At 45.6% G+C, this 21,656-nt stretch overlaps 1 protein-coding gene across 1 annotated transcript; it reads right to left on the bottom strand.

The window, feature by feature from the left end:
• Nucleotides 1-430: 430 nt before the first annotated feature.
• Nucleotides 431-20,518, bottom strand: CYP27C1 (cytochrome P450 family 27 subfamily C member 1). The gene is made up of 9 exons (XM_073645710.1): nt 20,062-20,518; nt 7,398-7,588; nt 5,613-5,812; nt 5,284-5,493; nt 5,031-5,194; nt 4,762-4,928; nt 3,979-4,057; nt 3,068-3,271; nt 431-1,705 (listed from the first exon to the last, which is right to left on the bottom strand). Exons 1-9 carry the CDS (start codon nt 20,371-20,373, stop codon nt 1,589-1,591), a joined length of 1,644 nt encoding a protein of 547 aa, XP_073501811.1. The 5' UTR covers nt 20,374-20,518; the 3' UTR covers nt 431-1,588.
• Nucleotides 20,519-21,656: the final 1,138 nt, after the last annotated feature.

Genomic DNA, 21,656 nt, shown 5'->3' with positions numbered 1-21,656 from the left:
GAGGCCTCTGCGGTCGGACCCCCAGGCATCAGGAAGTTCTCCCCCCATCCTATAGAGAAGTGCCGACTTCACATCCTTGGCTGCAAGGTGCCGAGTGCAAGCACAACAATCTCCAACTTCTAAGAAGGCGAGATGTCCACCTCTGAAAGGCACATATTATAGCCCGGAGACCCCCTCCCTCCTGTATGCCCCCCACCTCTGCGATCATACCAGCGTCCTTCTCATTGGTCGGTTGTGTACTGCATGGGAACGCAAGTATTGGGGCGGCAATGGACGACAGCACGAATGCTGCATCTGCTGAGCGCCTACATAAGAAACCCTTACCTACCACCCACGGGCTGCATTCAGCCCCCCTCACAGCCAGGCTGCCCCCATATTACCCCGAAGTCACTACTGACCACCAGCAGGACTAAATACAAATCCTCGGTCTATTCTGTCTGTTGTGGCTAGAAGAAATAAAAAAAAAAAAAAATTGGTGCAGGAAGGAATGTGGAGATACAGCACAAAAGGGGACATAGGACGGCAGCCATCTTTCCCCAATTCCTCATTCAAGGTGACACAAACTGGAGGACATTCAGCTTCTCAAGAAATAGAAATGGTTAACGGAAAACGTTCCCTCTTGTCACTGGGAAAAGCCCCTATTGGCAGAAATGCTTCAAACAGGACTGAAAATGGCAGAAGTTGCATAAAAATTTTGAAACTTTCCAAAAGTATTTTATGACAGTTTTCTAGTATAAAAGTTTTCGGAGCCTTTGATTCAATTTCTCACCATTCAAGGCTGTAGCTTGATTTTGCTGGATACAAGACTGATACATTGTAACAAACCATCAGCATAGGAGAACGATGAACGCTGCTAATGGTCAAAGGAGTTTGGTTCTCTTTTGGGGACATTTTTTAAGTGCATGAATTTGGGGCTAAAAATAATGTTTGTACCCTTTACCTTCTATTTAATTATTTTTTATGAGACCCAATTGCAAAAGTGATCTTTTTTTTAGCCTAAAATACATCCATAGTAAAAAAAAAAAAAAAAGAAGCAGAGTTTCCAAAGGCAAAGGTGCACAACCCCTTTAAGTCAAACGTCCAATAATAATGGCCCCAGATAAGATAGAAATGTAGCAAACCCTCAGCTGTATGAGGAGGATTAAAGATGTAGGGGAGGTTATAGCGTCTGTATATTTGGAAGTTGCAGAACTTTTCCTTATACTGGGGATTCAACTGTTAAAAATCTAATTTTGGGTAGAATCACAGTGAGATATTAAAACAAAATGTTCTGTGCAGGAATCTCGTGACCAGATGACGGAGAAGCGATGGGGCCCAATATCCAGGACGTGGGAGAACGCGCCCGGTTCATTTCCACCTTCGGGACGATTTCTCGTCTCCTCCGTACAGTACAAGGAAAGTGCAAGGCAGATTGGTGAATACGAGAACAAACGTCACAATCTCCTTCATATAAAAGCCTTAAAATATCTGAAGCCCAGATAAAATTAAAAAAAAAAAAAAAAAAAAAAAAAAGTAAAAAAATTCTCCTGATGGGAGTTGTAGTCCCCGATGGGCACAGCAGCTGGGGGCAGCAGGTCGGCCACGGTCCTTACTCACGGTCCGCGTAACATACATTGATGGCCCCCGCCGGGCACAGCAGTCCGTGAGTTTTTGGGAGAACACTTTGTGTCTTCGGTGAAGTCTTGATCTCAAATTTCTGGAGGAGCTGTAGGAAAAATGTCAGAGCGGCAGAAATTAGGGGTCTTTTTTACCTAATCAGTCTGAAATTCTACAACAATCATTTTATAATATATCAGATCTTCATTTTACCGATACAGAACCCCCGACCCTGAATGGTTATAGCATTAAAAGGGTATTCCCGGAATCCAAAATGTATCCCCTTCCATGGGATGCAATATAACTTATCACTAGGACCCCCAATAATCCTAGAATGGACTTCTGCAGAGCAGCATCTTGTATGGCACAGAAGTGAGTGCACGACCTCTGCTCCATTCCCCCCCCCCCCCCAAAAAAAAAAAAAGGCACCACCCAAAAAAAGAAAATCGCTGCATGATCACTCGGATTGCACTCAGCCAAGTTAATGAGTCTGTGGGAAACATCGGACTGCACTCTGATGACATCTGAGTGCAGTCTGATTTCTGCGTACTCACAGAATGGAGACGCTCCCCCCCCCCCCCTATCTTCTCCTCATCTGAGAGAATTGGATCACACTGTGCTCGCTTTATCAGAGCGTGTTTAGCATAATTGCCTCAATTCTGTTGGATGAGAGAATCTACGGCCGTATACACCTGCCCTAATAGTGGATCATTTTGCAATCAGGGAATACCTCTTTAAATGGTAAGATTCTGGTTTCCTGCAGACATTGCTAGGGAAAGCTCACTGAAGATTGGTATATAATATTTTGTGATCTCCCCCTGCTGGTGACTGGAAGAAGTGACGGGGCAATGTGATCTTTACGCATCATCTCAAAAACAATTGTAGTGATGCGCAGACGTGCTAGGGGTTATCCGAGCACAGAGTATTTTCAGCATGCTCACGTCGCCGCAGCTGCAGGTCTCACAGCTGTTAGACGCAGCGCATGCAGAGATTGCCTGTTTGTCAGGCAATCTCTGCATGTCTTGTTGCAGTCATACAGCTGCGAATCGTGCAGCCACAGCAACGTGAACATATTTTGCGAGCACGCTGAAGATACTCGGTTAGGACTCGAGTGTGCTCGGATAACACCTTATTCTTAGCATGTTCGCGCATTACTAATCAATTGTCTTAAAGATGATGACTGGTTTGAAGAAAAGTTTAAAAATTAGGGTCTTATGAACATGCACCAATCATGAGGGTCCGGCTGCCAAAGGAAAAAAAAAAAAACACAGACTTTGTTATGGAGAAAACCTTGAATGTCATTCACCATATTCCCTGCATGGCATCATTTAAAGCCCTGGCACCATTAACCCTTCAGACCACGGCACCATGCCAGGCTCAGTCCTCGGGTAATAAAGGCACCAGATAACGTACGCGGGGGCCAACATGCTGATGGTGTCCCATTCCCAGCACTGGCGGCCAGCAGGGTTACCTGTATCAGCGCCAGGTGAATCTCCAGCTCGGCCAGCCTCTTCCCAATGCAGCTGCGGATCCCGTAGCCAAAGGGAATGGAGCCAAAGTTCTCCACTCGGTCCAGGTGGCCGTGCCGCAACCAGCGGGCGGGCCGGAACTCTTCTGCCGCCGAGAAGTAGTCCTCGTCATAGGAGGTGGAATAATGGCAGAGCGCCAGCTGGGTCTGCAACACACAGGACAAGTCTGACTACAGAGAAGCACGAGAACTGCCCCGACGGGCAAAAAGAATATTCACTGGAGCGATAAGGGGTTCAGGTCACAAAGGTCAACCCCTGCAGACCGTCAACCCCTGCAGACAGTCAACCCCTGCAGACAGTCAACCCCTGCAGACAGTCAACCCCTGCAGACAGTCAACCCCTGCCGGATAATAAACTTCATGAAGATGTTGAGGGAATGAAACATGACCTGTGCTTGCTGTCAGGGAATGGAGGTTATCATATATATTATCACATATACCAGCACTCAGCTCGTCCTGTTATCAGCCAAAGACAGCTGTATCCAGTGCAGCCGCACAGATCTCTCTGGTGGTTTGTTACAGTGTATCAGTCCCAGAGGATTGTCCAGACCTTCTACAAAGAGCAGGACGCGCCAGGACCTCCAGTGCAGCAGGTCTGGACAATCCTCTGGGACGGATACATTGTATCACAGCTCCGGCTGTGTTCACACCTGGGTTTTTGCTCTATTTTATTAATGGATCAGGTTTCTCATGCTGCCTCCAGCTGTGATGTGAATAGAGCCCGGCAGGATTGTTCTATTCACTGACAGCAAACAAAACTCTTAAGAACTGAAGCAAAGTGACTTGTGGAGAGGATTCAGCTTCATTTACGGTAAAGTGGAAGAAGCCCTATTAGAATGCAGAGCGACACTCACTCCTTTAGGGATCAAATATCCCCCGATTACCAAGTCATCCTGGGTCACTCGGCCGTTCCCGGGTAAAACTGGAAATAATCTAATAAAAAAAATTAAAAAAAAAAAAAAAGTTACCAAACTTAAAAACAATAGACATCTTCTCCGGCACAATGTGAACATGTGGCTATATGGAGAGCGATTAGTGGCTACAACCAGACCATGTCTGACACTGCTTATCCCAAGGTGACACCATAAGATCCGCCAGTCCCCATAGACAATGCATAGTCAGCAGGATCCGCCAAGTAAAGTCTCAGACTATATGGAACAGGTGACCCTATAGATCCCAGGAACGAATGCAGAGACACATAGGTGCCCGGAGCTTAATGGAATGGACTGTATACAGGTAACGCACCTACACAACAATAGGTGAAGCCATGGCAACCCGTGTGGAAAAACCTCCATACTTTACACTGCAATGGAAACAAGTGTGTGGAAAAGTCTCTTTCCCCAGATGAAGCTACTTTAAGCAGCGATACGTAGGGGGCATATTTCCATTGACATCTCTATATGGCACCGCTTTAGGATCCCATATTTTCTGGTCTGAATTCCATTAGTAGTTGTGATATCTTCCCAGATTGCTTTTTCTTCTTTACCATTTATTACATTTGCACTTTATCGTTTTGTACTGTGATACACTCTTATCTTTGTATATGAACTTTCGGGGCCACTTCAGGCATTTCCCACAAATACATTTTAGGATATTATATTAGACCTATAAATGTCACCTGGTGCCCAACCCCTCACCTGAGCGTCTCCTTCAGCACGGCTCTGACTAGCGGCAGCCTGGGGACGTCCTCCGCGCTCGGCACCACGTCCTTTCCCAGGTTCTTCACTATCTCATTGTAGACTGATTGCTGGATCTGAGGGTTCTTGGCCAGTAGGAAGGTCGCCCAAGAAAGAGTAAAGGAGGTCTGAAGAACGAGGAGCAAAAAGGGGACAAGTGGATGAGAAACTGCACCTCCATGATCTGCCCTTCCCCCCCCCCGACACCATGGTGAAGAAACCCCCATTACCGTATCCACTCCTGCAAGAAGCATCTCGGTCATGTTGGCGTAGAGTTCCTCCAGAGACAGCTCCTTACTGATCAGTAGAGACGTCAGGAGACCCCCTTTAACTTCCTCCCCCTTCTGCAGCTGAGCTTCAATCTCCCGCAGCTTGTTATCCACATGAATTTGGCCTAGAGATTTAAAAAAAAAAAAAAAAAAAAAAAACCTGAAAAATAAATAAAAAACAGACGGATAATTAATGAAGATGTTCCGTTCTTACTAAATTTGAAGAGTCCATCCCAGGAGCGGCAGAACTCCTCCCAGGGTCGAGGGATGAACGGGCGCAGCCACTTTGGTATGGCTCCGGCGTACATGGTGGTCTTAAACATGCTGAACATCAGCTCCAGCGCTTCGATGTACTCCAGGGTCTGCTTGGGGACGTCGTTGTCCAGGCAGCCGAGCCGGCACTCGTACAATATGGTGGCCACAGCTGGAGGAGCAGAGCGCAGGGAAATCAGGACATTAACAAAGAACAATTACAAAAGTTTTTTGGAAATCGAAAGAGTTTCTAATCTTCTAGGAGGAGGTGCGAGGTCATGGAGGATCTACCTTCCATGGAATACTTGAAGTAAAGGTCATTGACGTTGGTCACAGTTTCTCCATCATCTTCTTGAGAACGAAGGAATCGGATCCTCTTGATCAAAGAAACGACAACTTCATTTACTCCCCCGGAATAAACAACCACGTCTCTAGGCCGTAGGATTTTCTGACGGAGAACACTCCGCATAGCGAGCCACTTCTTACCTTCCCTGCAGAGACAAACGTTGAAAATAATGAGTAACACAGCGTTGTGCAAAAGTCTTAGGCAGATTAGGAAAACCTGCTGCAGAGTCAGAAGATTCCAGAAATAGAAGAATAGTATAATATTATATATTATTATTATTTAGCAAAATGCAAAGTGAAATGAAAAATGTGAAATTTAAGTCCCATCAGTATCTGGTGACCGCCCGTCGCCTCCCGTCATCAGTATCTGGTGACCGCCCGTCGCCTGTATGAGGCTTGTGCGGATGCTTCTGTCTCTCCATGTGATCCCAGACAGATGGGATGATGTGAGATCAGGGCTCAGTGGAGCCGGATCATCATCACCTCCAGGACTCCTCGTTCTTCATGCCTCGATGTTTGGGGTCGTTATGTTTTCCTGTGTACTTGAGGCTCTAGACCTCGTTTTCATGTAGGAGGTTTGTATTTTGGCTGCAATTATCCCATGAAGACGACTTCTGGCCAGACTTCTCTAAAAAAGTAAAAGTATGTGGCTGTTCCCAATGGCTGCTGCCAGTTCTGAGCTGATGGCACTGCTAGAATCTACAGATATTAGAGGAAAGTTACATTATGCGTCTTTCATCTGCGGCACTAAGTTTCCTGGGCCGACCACCAAGTCTATGGTCCTCAATGTTAACCATTTCTTGGAGCTTTTTTTTTTTTTTTTTTTTGAAAAAGTTTGAACAGCATGTCGTGAAACTCCAGTCTGCCGGGAAATCTTTGCCTGGGAGAGACCTGGCTGATGCAGTATAACTACCCGGTGTGTCATTGCTGTGCTCAGTCTTGTCATGGTTTATGTCCTGTGACATGAAGCTATATTTCACAACCTCACCTTTATTAGCAAAGTTTGGCTGCTCCACACCCAGTTTACAACTTCCTACACAGCTGTTCCTGTTTCAGTTAATGACTAATTCAACCTACATTTTAAATGAAATGATTATCACCACCTGTTAGAATTGGTTACTCATACACCTGACTATAATCCTACAAAAACCCTGACTGTACAAGAGACAAGGAGGCGGCGGGCGGTCACCAGACACTGATGATGGAGGGAATCTCCTGTATATAATTCTATATGTGCAGCTGGTATAACCTGGGCATCTCCTGTATATAATTGTATATGTACAGCTGGTATAACCTGGGCATCTCCTGTATATAATTCTATATGTACAGCTGGCATAACCTGGGCATCTCCTGTATATAATTCTATATATACAGCTGGTATAACCTGGGCATCTCCTGTATATAATTCTATATATACAGCTGGAATAACCTGGGTACCTCCTGTATATAATTATATATATACAGCTGGTATAACCTGGGCATCTCCTGTATATAATTATATATGTACAGCTGGCATAACCTGGGCATCTCCTGTATATAATTATATATATACAGCTGGTATAACCTGGACATCTCCTGTATATAATTATATATGTACAGCTGGCATAACCTGGGCATCTCCTGTATATAATTATATATATACAGCTGGTATAACCTGGGCATCTCCTGTATATAATTACATATATACAGCTGGTATAACCTGGGCATCTCCTGTGTATAATTGCTACTCACGCAGATATGAGACCGGTCGATCGTCCCCTCAGGTCCCGGTACTCCTGCCAGGACTCCATGTTCGCCCTCTGGGGGGCGTCTCTCTCAGCTCGTAGAACCTGAGCCACCATGTCTCTGTCCGCTATCGATACCACAAACTGGGGACCAAAGTGCGACTTGAAGATTCGGCCGTATTCCCGGATGTGCTTTTGCTGGAGGTGGAGGGAGGATGTGATGAATATTTGGTCTGTGACATTTTTCGCATTCATTTCCAGCAGATAAAACGTCATCCCATTCGCCCCTTCACATAACTCACATTTTAAATCCCCCCCCCCACTCCTCCCCCATCTCCATTACGTCTTATCAGAAATTATTTTCATATAGATCAGGAGAAACTGCAGGTTGTAGTTTGTGCAGCAGCAGGTCAGTGTGCAGACCCCCGCAGGGTGGGATCTCCCATCATCTATAGGAAACAGCGCAGAAGTGAAAAGTGACATCAGCCGGACACACAGACAACTCTGCTACATCACAGGAGCAATACAGTTCCTGAAAATTGCAACCAAAAGGTGCCGGGCCCATGCATCCCGCAGGCAACACCCCAGAAAACCAAGGTCAGAGATTACTTCTATCTTGGATGTTTAACAAGATAAGGCTTCCAAAATGCAAAAAATAATACACTGCTCAAAAAAATATAAAAGGGAACACTTAAACAACAGAATATGACTCCAAGTAAATGAAACTTCTGTGAAATCAAACTGTCCACTTAAGAAGCAACACTGATTGACAATCAATCTCACATGCTGTTGTGCAAATGGAATAGACAATAGATGGAAATTATTGGCAATTATCAAGACCCCCTCAATAAAGGAGTGGTTCTGCAGGTGGGGACCACAGACCACATCTCAGTACCAATGCTTTCTGGCTGATGTTTTGATCACTTTTTAATGTTGGTTGTGCTTTCACACTCGTGGTAGCATGAGACGGACTCTACAACCCACAGAAGTTGCTCAGGTAGTGCAGCTCATCCAGGATGGCACATCAATGCGAGCGGTGGCAAGAAGGTTTTCTGTGTCTGTCAGCACAGTGTCCAGAGGCTGGAGGTGCTACCAGGAGACAGGCCAGTACACCAGGAGATGTGGAGGGGGCCGTAGGAGGGCAACAACCCAGCAGCAGGACCGCTACCTCCGCCTTTGTGCAAGGAGGAACAGGAGGAGCACTGCCAGAGCCCTGCAAAATGACCTCCAGCAGGCCACAAATGTGCATGTGTCTGCACAAACGGTTAGAAACCGACTCCATGAGGGTGGTATGAGGGCCCGACGTCCACAGGTGGGGGTTGTGCTCACAGCCCAACACCGTGCAGGACGCTTGGCATTTGCTACAGAACAGCAGGATTGGCAAAGTTGCCACTGGCGCCCTGTGCTCTTCACAGATGAAAGCAGGTTCACACTGAGCACATGTGACAGACGTGACAGAGTCTGGAGACGCCGTGGAGAGCGATCTGCTGCCTGCAACCTCCTTCAGCATGACCGGTTTGGCAGTGGGTCCGTAATGGTGTGGGGTGGCATTTCTTTGGAGGGCCGCACAGCCCTCCATGTGCTCGCCAGAGGTAGCCTGACTGCCATTAGGTACCGAGATGAGATCCTCAGACCCCTTGTGAGACCATATGCTGGTGCGGTTGGCCCTGGGTTCCTCCTAATGCAGGACAATGCCAGACCTCATGTGGCTGGAGTGTGTCAGCAGTTCCTGTAAGATGAAGGCATTGAAGCTATGGACTGGCCGCCCGTTCCCCAGACCTGAATCCGATTGAGCACATCTGGGACATCGTGTCTCGCTCCATCCACCAACGTCACGTTGCACCACAGACTGTCCAGGAGTTGGCGGATGCTTTAGTCCAGGTCTGGGAGGAGATCCCACAGGAGACCATCCGCAACCTCATCAGGAGCATGCCCAGGCGTTGTAGGGAGGTCATACAGGCACGTGGAGGCCATACACAATACTCAGCCTCATCAGGAGCATGCCCAGGCGTTGTAGGGAGGTCATACAGGCACGTGGAGGCCACACACAATACTCAGCCTCATCAGGAGCATGCCCAGGCGTTGTAGGGAGGTCATACAGGCACGTGGAGGCCACACACAATACTCAGCCTCATCAGGAGCATGCCCAGGCGTTGTAGGGAGGTCATACAGGCACGTGGAGGCCACACACAATACTCAGCCTCATTGTGACTTGTTTTAAGGACATTACATCAGAGTTGGATCAGTCTGTAGTGTGTTTTTCCACTTTAATTTTGGGGGTGACTCCAAATCCAGGCCTCCATTGGTTAATAAATGTGATTTCCATTGATGATTTTTGTGTGATTTTGTTGTCAGCACATTCAGCTTTATACAGAACAAAGGATTCAATGAGAAGATTTCATTCATTCAGATCTAGGAGGGGGGATTTCAGTGTTCACTTTATTTTTTTGAGCAGTGTATTATAGAGAATCTATGGGGTATTGTCAAGAGGAAGATGAGAGACCCCAGAGCCAACAATGCAGACGAGCTGAAGGCTGCTATCAAAGCCACCTGGGCTTCCATAACCCCTCAGCAGCCACAGGCTGATCCCTCCATGCCACAGGCTGATCCCTCCATGCCACAGGCTGATCCCCTCCATGCCACAGGCTGATCCCCTCCATGCCACAGGCTGATCCCCTCCATGCCACAGGCTGATCCCCTCCATGCCACAGGCTGATCCCCTCCATGCCACATTGCCGCATTGATGCAGTAATTGATGCACAAGGAGCCGACCAAGTATTGAGGCATTTACTGAACAGACATTTCGGATTTTAAAATCATTTTTCAAGCTGTTATAAGATATTGTAATTTACTGAGATGACTTTAGTGTTTTCATTGGCTGTTAGGCTATGCGCCCACGTAGCAGATTTGATGCAGAGCGTTTTTGCCTCTCTGGCAGAAAAAAAAGCATGCAGATTTACATGCGTTTTTTCAAGCAGTTTGCCAAGAGATTTTAGCATCACTTGGAAAGTGCTTGACAAGTTGGTCACAATATATAAATCCATGGAACCGGCAACCGGCATGGATTTATAATGTGTGAACAACTGATGCTTTAAATGCAGCATCTATAGTAGTCTCCTCTTCATCCCGGGTACCACACGCACCGCGATTACGCTGCAAATTCGCGGCCATTGAATTTAATTGAAACACAGCAAATCCACATATACCTGCGGGTTTGCTGCATTTCAATGTTCCTCAATGGCCGCGAATTTGCAGCGTAATCGCGGTAGAAATGGTCATGCTGCATTTTGCAACGCAATGCGAATTCGGCGCACAAATTAGCGCATCATGTGCACAGCACGTCCGAATTCACATTGCTTTGCATGATAGACTGTTTTACAAGCGTTTTCGCGGCCGTAAGAACAGTACAAAAATGCTACGTGGGCACTTAGCCATAATCATCAACATTAACAGAAATAAAACACGTGAAATAGATCACTCTGTTTGAAACTCCTTATATAAACCAGGGGAGGAGTCCTGAGGAGATAATTTGCATATTCCCACTGCATTTTGGGGTAAGTGAAGAGTCTCCGCGAGCTCAAAGAACACTGGATTTTGGCTGTTGGAGCTGAAAAGAGGACATCGGTAAACCAGGGGAGGAGTCCTGAGGAGATAATTTGCATATTCCCACTGCATTTTGGGGCAAGTGAAGAGTCTCCGCGAGCTCAAAGAACACTGGATTTTGGCTGTTGGAGCTGAAAACAGGACATCGGTAAACCAGGGGAGGAGTCCTGAGGAGATAATTTGCATATTCCCACTGCATTTTGGGGTAAGTGAAGAGTCTCCGCGAGCTCAAAGAACACTGGATTTTGGCTGTTGGAGCTGAAAAGAGGACATCGGTAAACCGCGCGCCGGTAGGCGCGCGTATTTTGAAGCTTTTTTCACTGTTTTCAGAACATTAACAGTAAGAACATGGAAGAGTCCAGGAGCCATTTGGTGAGCTGCATATCCTGCTACATGTTCACAGACTTGCCAGTGGAAAAGCCAAACTTCACATGCCAGAAATGCAGCTTGTGTCCCTGTTGGAGGAAAAGTTGCGAAATCTAGAAGAGAGGTTAACTACCTTGAAAATCATTAAGGAAGGTGAAGAGTTCTTAGACAGAGCAGAATTATCTCTTCATGATTCAGAAAGAGAAGAAATTCGAACTGCACCTGACGAAACAGAGGAATGGAAGCCTGTGACCCACAGAAGCAGGAGGATCGAGAGGCAGTCAGCACCCATACTGCTCAGGAACCAGTACCAGGCTCTCACGCAGGAGAACCATGAAGAAATACAGCAAGATAAGACTTTGCCAGCAATGAATAACCTTGTAAGCCCTCAGAATCCTCCTGGATGGAGAAAGAAGAATGTTGTGAAGAAAAAACGGAGAGTGGTGGTCATGGGGGATTCCCTGCTAAGAGGAACAGAGGCCGCTATCTGCAGACCAGACATAACCTCAAGAGAAATGTGCTGTCTTCCAGGAGCAAAAATTAAAGATGTGTCTGACAGGATATCAAGACTCTTCAGACCTACAGATCACTACCCATTCCTGCTAATACATGTGGGGACAAATGACACCGCAAGAAAGGACCTGGAAACCATCTGCAGTGACTTTGAAGACTTAGGCAAGAAAGTGAAAGAATTGGGAGCGCAGGTGGTCTTCTCATCCATCCTCCCAGTGGATGGCCATGGAACAATGAGGTGGAATAAGATTCTACAGGTGAACAACTGGCTACGTCGATGGTGCCGTCAACAAGGATTTGGATTTCTGGATCACGGAATGAATTACCTATACGATGGACTACTTGCTAGAGATGGGGTGCACCTTACGAAGACTGGAAAACATGTATTTGGAAGTCGCCTTGCTACACTCATCAGAAGAGCTTTAAACTAGAACAATGTGGGAAGGGAAGCAAAAGGCCAGAAAAAGCCATACAGCTGACAAATACTATTGAGATCTCTGCTACTGGAAGTGGAAAGGAAGAACAAAGACAAAACAATTTAAATAATAAAAATATGGGAGGAAGAGAAACCAATCACAAACTAAAATGTTTTTATACAAATGCACAAAGCATGGGCAACAAACAAGGAGAATTGGAACTACTAATGCAGGAAAAGGAATATGATGTCATTGGAATCACTGAAACTTGGTGGGACGATACACATGATTGGAATAAAAGGCTAAAAGGATACAACTTATTTGCAAGAAACAGACTTGATAAACGAGGAGGAGGTGTTGCATTGTATGTTAGAAAAGCGAATATCTGCACAGAGATTGAAGCTTCAGAGACTGGGAGTTCTGTGGAAACTGTTTGGGTAAGAATACAAGGAGAGAACAACGGAAAGGACACCATTGTAGGCATTTACTACAGGCCACCTGGGCAAGCTGAAGATATGGATGAACTCTTAATGTATCAAATGACCAAGTTCTCCAAAAAATATGACGTAGTGGTCATGGGAGATTTCAACTATCCAGACATTTGTTGGGAATCTCTCTCAAGTAAAACTAACAGGTCAAGCAAATTCTTATCGTCTCTTGCTGACAACTTTATCTTCCAAAAGGTAGGGGAGAAAACAAGGGGATCTGCTACTTTGGATCTAATCCTTATAAACAGGGAGGAAATGGTTGAGGAGGTAAAGGTGGCTGGGACCCTAGGAGGCAGCGATCATGCTATTATAGAATTTTGGATAACTAGAGGAGGAAGACATGTGAAGACTCAGACTTCAAGGTTAGATTTTAGAAAGGCAGATTTTAAGAGACTCAGAAAGAGAATAGGAGGGATCCAATGGCTGGATGTCCTTAAGGACAAAAATGTCCAGGAAGGATGGGAAATTTTTAAAAATGAGATTCTCAAAGCACAATCGTTAACAATCCCGAAAAGTAGGAAGAATGGGAAGCATTTAAGGAAACCAGGATGGATGAACACAGAACTTAAACACATGCTAAAAAGAAAGAAAGAAATGTTTATCAAATGGAAAGAGGGAGGCATATCTAAAGAAGATTATAATGCAGTCTGCAGATCCTGCAGGGCACGTATCAGGTTAGCTAAAGCTGACAATGAATTAAGGCTTGCAAGAGATGTCAAAAGCAATAAAAAAGGATTTTGGGGATATGTCAAAAGTAAAAGAAAAGTCAAAGATGCTATAGGATTTTTACAGGATGAAAATGGAGAAATGGTAAGAGAGGATGTTGAGAAGGCCGAACTTTTTAATTCCTATTTTGCATCTGTTTTCTCTCAGAAAGAAAATGTAACATCAACTGATCTTCACTGTCCTTTTAAAGGAATAGAGGAATCCAAGTTATCTGTAAACAGAAAGATTATGAGGGAATATTTAGCTAACATAAATGAGTTCAAGTCTCCAGGTCCAGATGAATTACACCCCAGAGTACTGAAGGAGATCGTAGAAGAAATTTTAGAACCACTCTCCATAATCTTTGAAAATTCTTGGAGAACAGGAGAAGTCCCAGAAGACTGGAGAAGAGCAAATGTTGTTCCTATCTTCAAAAAGGGTAAGAAGGTGGACCCAGGGAACTATAGGCCGGTGAGTCTGACTTCTATACCAGGAAAGATCTTTGAACAAATTATTAAACAACATGTATGTAAGTACCTGGATAAGAATGAAGTGATTAACCAGAGTCAGCATGGGTTTGTAACTAACAAGTCATGTCAGACTAACTTAATTTCCTTCTATGACAGAATCACTGACTGGGTGGATCAGGGAAATGCTGTAGATATAGTATATCTTGACTTCAGCAAAGCATTTGACAAAGTATCTCACACCATCCTTATTGAAAAAATGACCAAGTATGCAATGGACCAGGCAACTGTTAGGTGGATTCATAACTGGCTTAGTGATCGGACTCAAAGGGTGGTTGTAAATGGCTTCACATCCAGCTGGATGAATGTCTCAAGTGGGGTACCACAGGGCTCCGTCCTGGGACCTGTATTGTTCAACATCTTTATCAATGATTTAGATGAAGGAATTGAGGGTAAACTGATTAAATTTGCTGATGACACAAAGCTAGGAGGGATAGCTAATACTAGAGAAGAGAGAGAGAGGATTCAAAAAGACCTAAATAAACTGGAGCAGTGGGCAGCAACCAACAGAATGGTTTTTAGCAGGGAAAAATGCAAAGTACTACATCTGGGCAATAAAAATGAAAAAAGCATATACAGAATGGGAGGAATAGAGCTAAGCAACAGTACATGTGAAAAAGACTTAGGTATACTAATAGATCATAGACTGAACATGAGTCAACAGTGTGATGCAGCAGCAAAAAAGGCAAATACAATTCTGGGATGTATTAACAGAAGCATACAGTCTAGATCACGTGAAGTCATTATCGGTCTTTACTCCTCTTTGGTCAGACCTCATCTGGAATACTGTGTACAGTTTTGGGCACCACATTTTAAAAAAGACATAGACAAACTGGAGCAAGTTCAGAGAAGAGCGACCAGAATGGTGACTGGTCTGCAAACCATGTCCTATGAGGAACGGTTGCAGGATTTGGGAATGTTTAGCTTGCAAAAAAGAAGACTGAGAGGAGACTTAATAGCTGTCTACAAATATGTCAAGGGCTGTCACATTGTAGAAGGATCATCTTTATTCTCATTTGCACAAGGAAAGACTAGAAGCAATGGAATGAAACTAAATGGGAGGAGACACAGATTAGATATTAGAAAAAACTTTTTGACAGGGTGATTAATGAGTGGAACAGGCGGCCACGAGAGGTGGTGAGTTCCCCTTCAATGGACGTCTTCAAACAGAGGCTGGACAGACATCTGTCTGAGATGGTTTAGTGAATCCTGCTTTGAGCAGGGGGTTGGACCAGATGACCCAGGAGGTCCCTTCCAACTCTACCATTCTATGATTCTATGATTCTATATAGAGTCATTACACTTTTTGTATTGAAGAACTGAAATAAAATAACTTTTTGATAATATTCTAATTTAGTGAGAAGCACCTGTATATATATTTATTTCTGTATGATGAACCCTGAAGTTTAAAATTATCCGTGTCTAATGGAAGGGTTATTAGGTTTAGATTATTGCCAGCAGTTAATAGTAAACTTTCCCAGATTTGTCGCTGTATTTTTCTGATTTCTTGAATCTTAATTCCCTGTATGAATCTTGGTAGCAGGATGCAGTTCACACTTATGTCCACCAGGAGGAACCCTCAGTCTAGGTTAGGATCCATTCTGCAGCTCCACAGGTGTGAAAAGTCCAGGTGGGTAGGATGGATGGATGGGTGTGAAGGGGAACGTGGGATGGACAAGGAAAGTTATTTCTGTGGCAGTAATAGATTAGAGAACCACAGGCAAGCTGCTTTCTGGTTTGTGGACTCATTCTTTCCAAAGTTGAGGTCCCGCTCCACCTCCTCAGATGCAGAAACTGTGTCATTACAGGACTTAGTAAATCTTATTAAACTTCCCGCCCCCCAAAAAAAAAAAAGTTTGTTTTCTGGCCCCAACTATCTAACTTTACATGGGTAATGTCTGAATAGGAAAACAAACTAATTGGGGTGGAATATGAATTTTGAAAAGTTGTATTTTACCTAGAAATTACATCTGTCAGTGACTAGAACTAGGACTGCAGAGAAGGCGATGGGGATTGGGGGGTTAGCGTCAATGGGCACAGCGATGGCGAAATTTCACACTCCGTGCCTGGTACAGCAGGATACGAGCAGACGTCATATTGGGGTGGGAGGATTTGTCCGCACAACTGAAGAATTTAATTTGTCCATTTCGTGAGGGGAATTGTGAAGATATTTTAGCGAGGCAGCTGCTTGGCTCCCGGCCCAGGAAACTGAACACTAAATGCGAGAGCGCAGAAATCGAGTCATTCCTGAATATTTCAGTTCTTTCTCTCGGATCCCTGCAGAAAAACAACACACCGTCAGATATTAAAGCTGCACGAGGCGCAATGGAGGAGTCCTGCAAGTTTCTAAACGCACCTGGGGACCCATTTATTATTGTATTTGTGCTTTTTTTTTGGGCATTTTTAGGCTATGTTCACACATCATGTTTTTTTCTGCAGCAAAACCTCATCTATTGCCAGGAGATTGTTTAGGATGTTTCTTGCATTTTTGCTTATTTTTTGGTGCATTTTTTTTTTTTTTTGAATGTCCTTTACCTCTTATATGCATGTATATAAAGTTGTGAAAAAAAATCTCATTCTGGTTTTGGCACCAAAAACGCTGAAAAACCTGACACCTGTGTTTCTTCAGAGTTTTTTTTCTCCACCAATTACTTCCAATGGGTGAAAAAAAAACCACTTAAAAAAAGAATGCAAAAAACATGCAAAGCACAAAATCCTGAACAAAAAAAAAACAAAAAACATGATGTGTACATGAGATTTCTGGAATCTCAGACTTTGCTGGTACTGCAAAATGCAGCTGAAAATTGGCATAAAAAAAAAAAAAAAAACACGAGTCAAAAAAAGCTGAAAAGAAACTTGATGTGTGAACATAGTCTAAGTCTCTTTTTGCCTAATTAAGCTTTTGATTTGGACCATTTTTTAATGAGGGTTTTTTTTAATATTTTTATGTTTGTCTTGTTTTATCAATTGAGACATATTAAAACGTCGGAAAAATTAGCACAAGCGTACGCAAGCCCCCCAGAGGTGAATTTATGAAAACCTGGAATTGTTGCAGAGATTTTGCTACTTTTTAAAGGGAATGTGAAACTTTTTGTGCTTAAAAAGTTGCAAAAAAGATTAAGGAGTAAAGGTAGTTTTAATTTCAATTTCATGAATGAATAGTACAAATGAAATTAACAACTTTGTAACAGATCTCATTGCAGAAATCAGTCTCCTTCTCCTGGATTGATCCTTCACTCTCAATTCCAGGGTAAAAATCAGTATTTGGTGAAGCCGGACTTTCCCATTTCTGAGATAGAAGGTAATAGTTGGTGCTTTTAAAATTCTATAGAGAAGGGAGGAGCTAGAGGCCAACGCGAACCTTCAGCTGCAAGTTCTCCTGAAATGACAGTAAGGCCACGGCTCCACTATCAGTATTTGGTCAGTATTTTTCTCAGGAGTGGGAGCCAAAACCAGGAGTGGGTGATAAATGCAGAATTGGTGACTTGTTTCTATTCTACCTTTTCTCTGATTGTTCCTCACCTGGTTTTGGCTGCAGCTCCTGAGAAAAAAATACTAACCGAATACTGACCAAATACTGATAGTGGGGCCGTGGCCTAACACTAACTTTTTTTTTTACCATAAAGCTAAACTTTTAACTTTCCTGTTAGGAGAATTTGCAGTAGGATGTCTGTGTTGCCTGTAGCTCCGGTCTCCTCTCTCTTCATAGAATTTTATGAGAACCAACTGTCATCTCTCTCAGTAATGGGAATATCTGGATACATTATAAAGTTTCTTATTTTTTCGAGTATTATTGATTAATAAAGTGTAAATTAAAACAACAGTTACTCTTTAAAGACAAAGCATTTGTGTTAAGCAATAGTGAAACAACAAGCGCCACTTAGAACTTGTCACAATGAATAATAAAATAAGGGACTTAAAATGCAATAATGTTTCAGTTCCTGTGTGTTTCATTTCACCATTTTCAACACTGATTGTTGCGGTCAGTGAATAAAAACATTAATGTTTCCCCTCTGAGGTTGAAGACCTGAAGAGAAGCACAGATGACGGTCCTTACAAAGGTCTCTAGTCTGTGCGCCAAACAGCCTGATCCTACTGGTAAGAAGTATCTGATACATTGTAACAAGTTTTCGGAACAAGAAAGATTTCCGCTGCTTATTTTACACATCGCCTGGATACAATTGACCCAAACCCACAGCTGTGAGAAATATTAGGCTACATTGTCCCAGCAACCACCGCACCCATCATCCTGCTGTAATCTAGGATAATTCCAGGCAAGTCAGTGATGAATGTGCAGGTACAGACAGGAGGCAGCGATCAGGTTACTGCAGAGCGGAGACCAAACACCTGTTCATGAAATGGAGGAGAACAAAGAAGAAGAGCAGCAGCCACCTGCCAGGACAGCCAGAGATGGTGCACCGCTGAGAAGCGTATCTCAGCCCGCCACCTGGGATACTGCCTGTCAGGTATCTGAGCCCATCACATGTATTTAGACTTATCATAATCCATATACATCTCAGCCCACAGACATCAACTCATCATCCACCCCCTCCTGGGCATCTCAGCCTGCAGGTTGTTCCCACATCCCCTGTCCCATGTATCTCAGCCCACAGGCATCACCCCCTCTCCCCCCTGACACTGGCCCAGGGGCCATCTCAGCCCGCAGGCATCACCCCCTCTCCCCCCTGACACTGGCCCAGGGGCCATCTCAGCCCGCAGGCATCACCCCCTCTCCCCCCTGACACTGGCCCAGGGGCCATCTCAGCCCGCAGGCATCACCCCCTCTCCCCCCTGACACTGGCCCAGGGGCCATCTCAGCCCGCAGGCATCACCCCCTCTCCCCCCTGACACTGGCCCAGGGGCCATCTCAGCCCGCAGGCATCACCCCCTCTCCCCCCTGACACTGGCCCAGGGGCCATCTCAGCCCGCAGGCATCACCCCCTCTCCCCCCTGACACTGGCCCAGGGGCCATCTCAGCCCGCAGGCATCACCCCCTCTCCCCCCTGACACTGGCCCAGGGGCTCCTCATGCTGTTGCTGTTATGCAGCTCTGTAGTTACAATGTGTCACTCTCTGTATATAAACACTGAGCGGCCACGCCCACTTCCAGTACTTTGCACATGAATGGGCGGGGCCTGCTGACAGCACCCACTGAGGCCACGCCCCTAGTTGTATAACTGCAGCTCAGAGCACGTGGAGCAGGAGAGGAAAGGGTTAACTGCAACTTCATTACAAGTGTTAACCCCTGCCGCTCCAGAAACCCCCAGCACCTGACCCCTGCAGGCAAAAAAAAAACAAAAAAAAAAAATACATTAACCCCTGTAGCACTGACATCTGATGTTGCCCCAAATCCCTCCTCCCCAGGAAGAAGCAATAAAGACCCACAGAAAGAGCTGCTTGAGACATGGACCCCCAAAACCAGTCCACATCCAGCGAGCACCTCTATAATACAAAATGCCCCAATACTGCAACCCAGAAACAACGCATGAGCCCCCCAATAACATAGAACCCCCAGGACAGAGCCCCTCAGTATCCCCCAACAACATAGAACCCCCAGGACAGAGCCCCTCAGTATCCCCCAATAACATAGAACCCCCAGGACAGAGCCCCTCAGTATCCCCCAATAACATAGAACCCCCAGGACAGAGCCCCTCAGTATCCCCCAACAACATAGAACCCCCAGGACAGAGCCCCTCAGTATCCCCCAATAACATAGAACCCCCAGGACAGAGCCCCTCAGTATCCCCCAATAACATAGAACCCCCAGGACAGAGCCCCTCAGTATCCCCCAATAACATAGAATCTCCAAGGACAGAGGCCCCCCAATATCCTTTAATATGAAGCCCCCAGGACTGAAAGCTTCCCAATATACAGAGCCTCCTAGTATACCCCCAACAATATGCTCCCCCTCCAGAACAGAGCCCTCCCCCCCAACATACAGACCCCATCATTATCCCCCAACATCTTGAAGCCCCCCCACAGAGCCCCTCAGAGCAGAGCTCCCCCCAGCATACCCCAGTATACAGAGCCCCCCAGTATGCGGAGCCCCCGTACCTGGATCTCATGGATGCGGCTGAACCCGTCTCTCCAGAAGAGCTCCAGCAGGTTGGTGAGGGTGCGGGGTCCGGGCATCTCCTTCAGGCTTCTCCCCAGCGCCTCCCCCCTGCTCAGCCCCCTTCTCTCAGCGCCCCCAGCCTCCTGCCTGACCGCCTGCCCTGCAGCCCCCAGCCTGGGGGTCCTGTGCACCCCCCTCCTGCAGAGCCCCCAGAGCTCGGTGTGCAGCAGCAGCCGCCCCCCCAGCAGAGCCGCCATCCTCTGCTCTGTCCTCTGTCCTGTCCTCTGCTCGGCTGCAGACTGCCCGGGCATCAGTTTACACCATTATTAAAGCCTCCCTCCCCCCCATCCCAGGAGGAAGGGGGTGGTCACAGGGCTGCAATCAATGGCTTCTTCATGGAAGTTTCCCCATCATGGGGACCCTCTGCCCAGGACCTCCAGCATTAGCCCCTCTCAGCGGGCACACAACTTCTCAATCACCGCCGATTTCTTGCATTAACCCCTTGAATCCTGGGGACTTTCTGATTCTTTTCTCTGTTTTGTTTTATTATTTGTTACAATTTATATATTTTTTTTTTATATGAAAAAAAAAACCAAAATCTCCGGAAAGGAAAAATCCTGAAAGGGTTAATGTGTGACCTTCCTGTGTGTGGGGGTCCGGGACCCTGTGCTCATATTGTGTCCCATGTTATGTATACACTGAACATATCGTGATATCACATGAGGTTTCCTGACAGATCCCGGCTCCATTGACTACTATTGTAGATGGTATAAACCAGCGCAGTATATGGGGGCAGAACCGACCGACAATGTCTGCCGGAGTCAGCCATAAATATCTGTTTAATCTCTGTTCACCGCGGTGCTTGAAAGTTTCATGAATTCTTCAGAATTATTTATTTTATGCATAAATTTGTCATAAAACTACATCAAATGTATCACACATCTGAGAAGTGCTGGAATCGGACACATCTGAGAAATGGTGTAGAAATCTTATTCCAGTCAGGGACCGGAGTAAGATTCTGGGGTCGAAGCTCGTCAAGAATTAGATGAGTTGTGGCCTCACATCCCCCCATCCCTCCTCCGTCCAGCTCCAGCTCTGCCAGAATTGGTGGAACTGGGCACAACTGGTGTGAATATGACACTTATTTCTTCTTCTGGTGCGTTGCATGGCCTATAAGTCTCCTCACACTGGCATGTCAGGCATGTTAGTCTCCACGAGGAGAGACGTTATCCCTTATACCTTGTTCTCTGGATGCTCCAGAGCCTCAGTTATTATTTTTACTGAGGAAAATTATCCAATGTCACGTCTGTGAGTTGCAAAATATGTGACCCCTTAAGAGTAACAGATTGTTTGAAGATGACATTGATTTGTATCAATCGGGTGAGAATCAGGCGACCAGAACACGGATCTGTTAAAGTTTGATCTTCACAGCACGAAGTGTAACACGAGCGGAAGACAGGAGACGTCTGCGGAGTCCGAAGAAGAGAGGAGGCTGGAGAACGCTCCAGAAGCATCTGACCCGGGTCACACACACGTGTCCTCTCCGCAGGCTTCACGGATACAACACGCTCCCATTATAATCTATAGCGCTGTT

Source organism: Phyllobates terribilis, unplaced genomic scaffold (assembly GCF_046119375.1).
Source record: "Phyllobates terribilis strain yellow unplaced genomic scaffold, ASM4611937v1 Scaffold_9__5_contigs__length_417890890, whole genome shotgun sequence".
In the NCBI taxonomy this organism is placed as follows: Eukaryota; Metazoa; Chordata; class Amphibia; order Anura; family Dendrobatidae; genus Phyllobates; species Phyllobates terribilis.
The sequence above is the reverse complement of the archived record's forward strand: the minus strand, read 5'-3'. Positions and strand labels throughout refer to the sequence as shown.

What these genes read in the sequence shown, in the direction of transcription:
- CYP27C1 (XM_073645710.1), bottom strand. Translation starts at nt 20,373, where the DNA reads ATGCCCGGGCAGTCTGCAGCCGAGCAGAGGACAGGACAGAGGACAGAG. An exon ending in TCGACCGGTCTCATATCTGC is followed by an intron (nt 5,813 to 7,397) that starts GTGAGTAGCAAT and finishes TTGTCTCTGCAG; the next exon opens with GGAAGGTAAGAAGTGGCTCG. An exon ending in TTCACCTGGCGCTGATACAG is followed by an intron (nt 1,706 to 3,067) that starts GTAACCCTGCTG and finishes TTTTTCCTACAG; the next exon opens with CTCCTCCAGAAATTTGAGAT.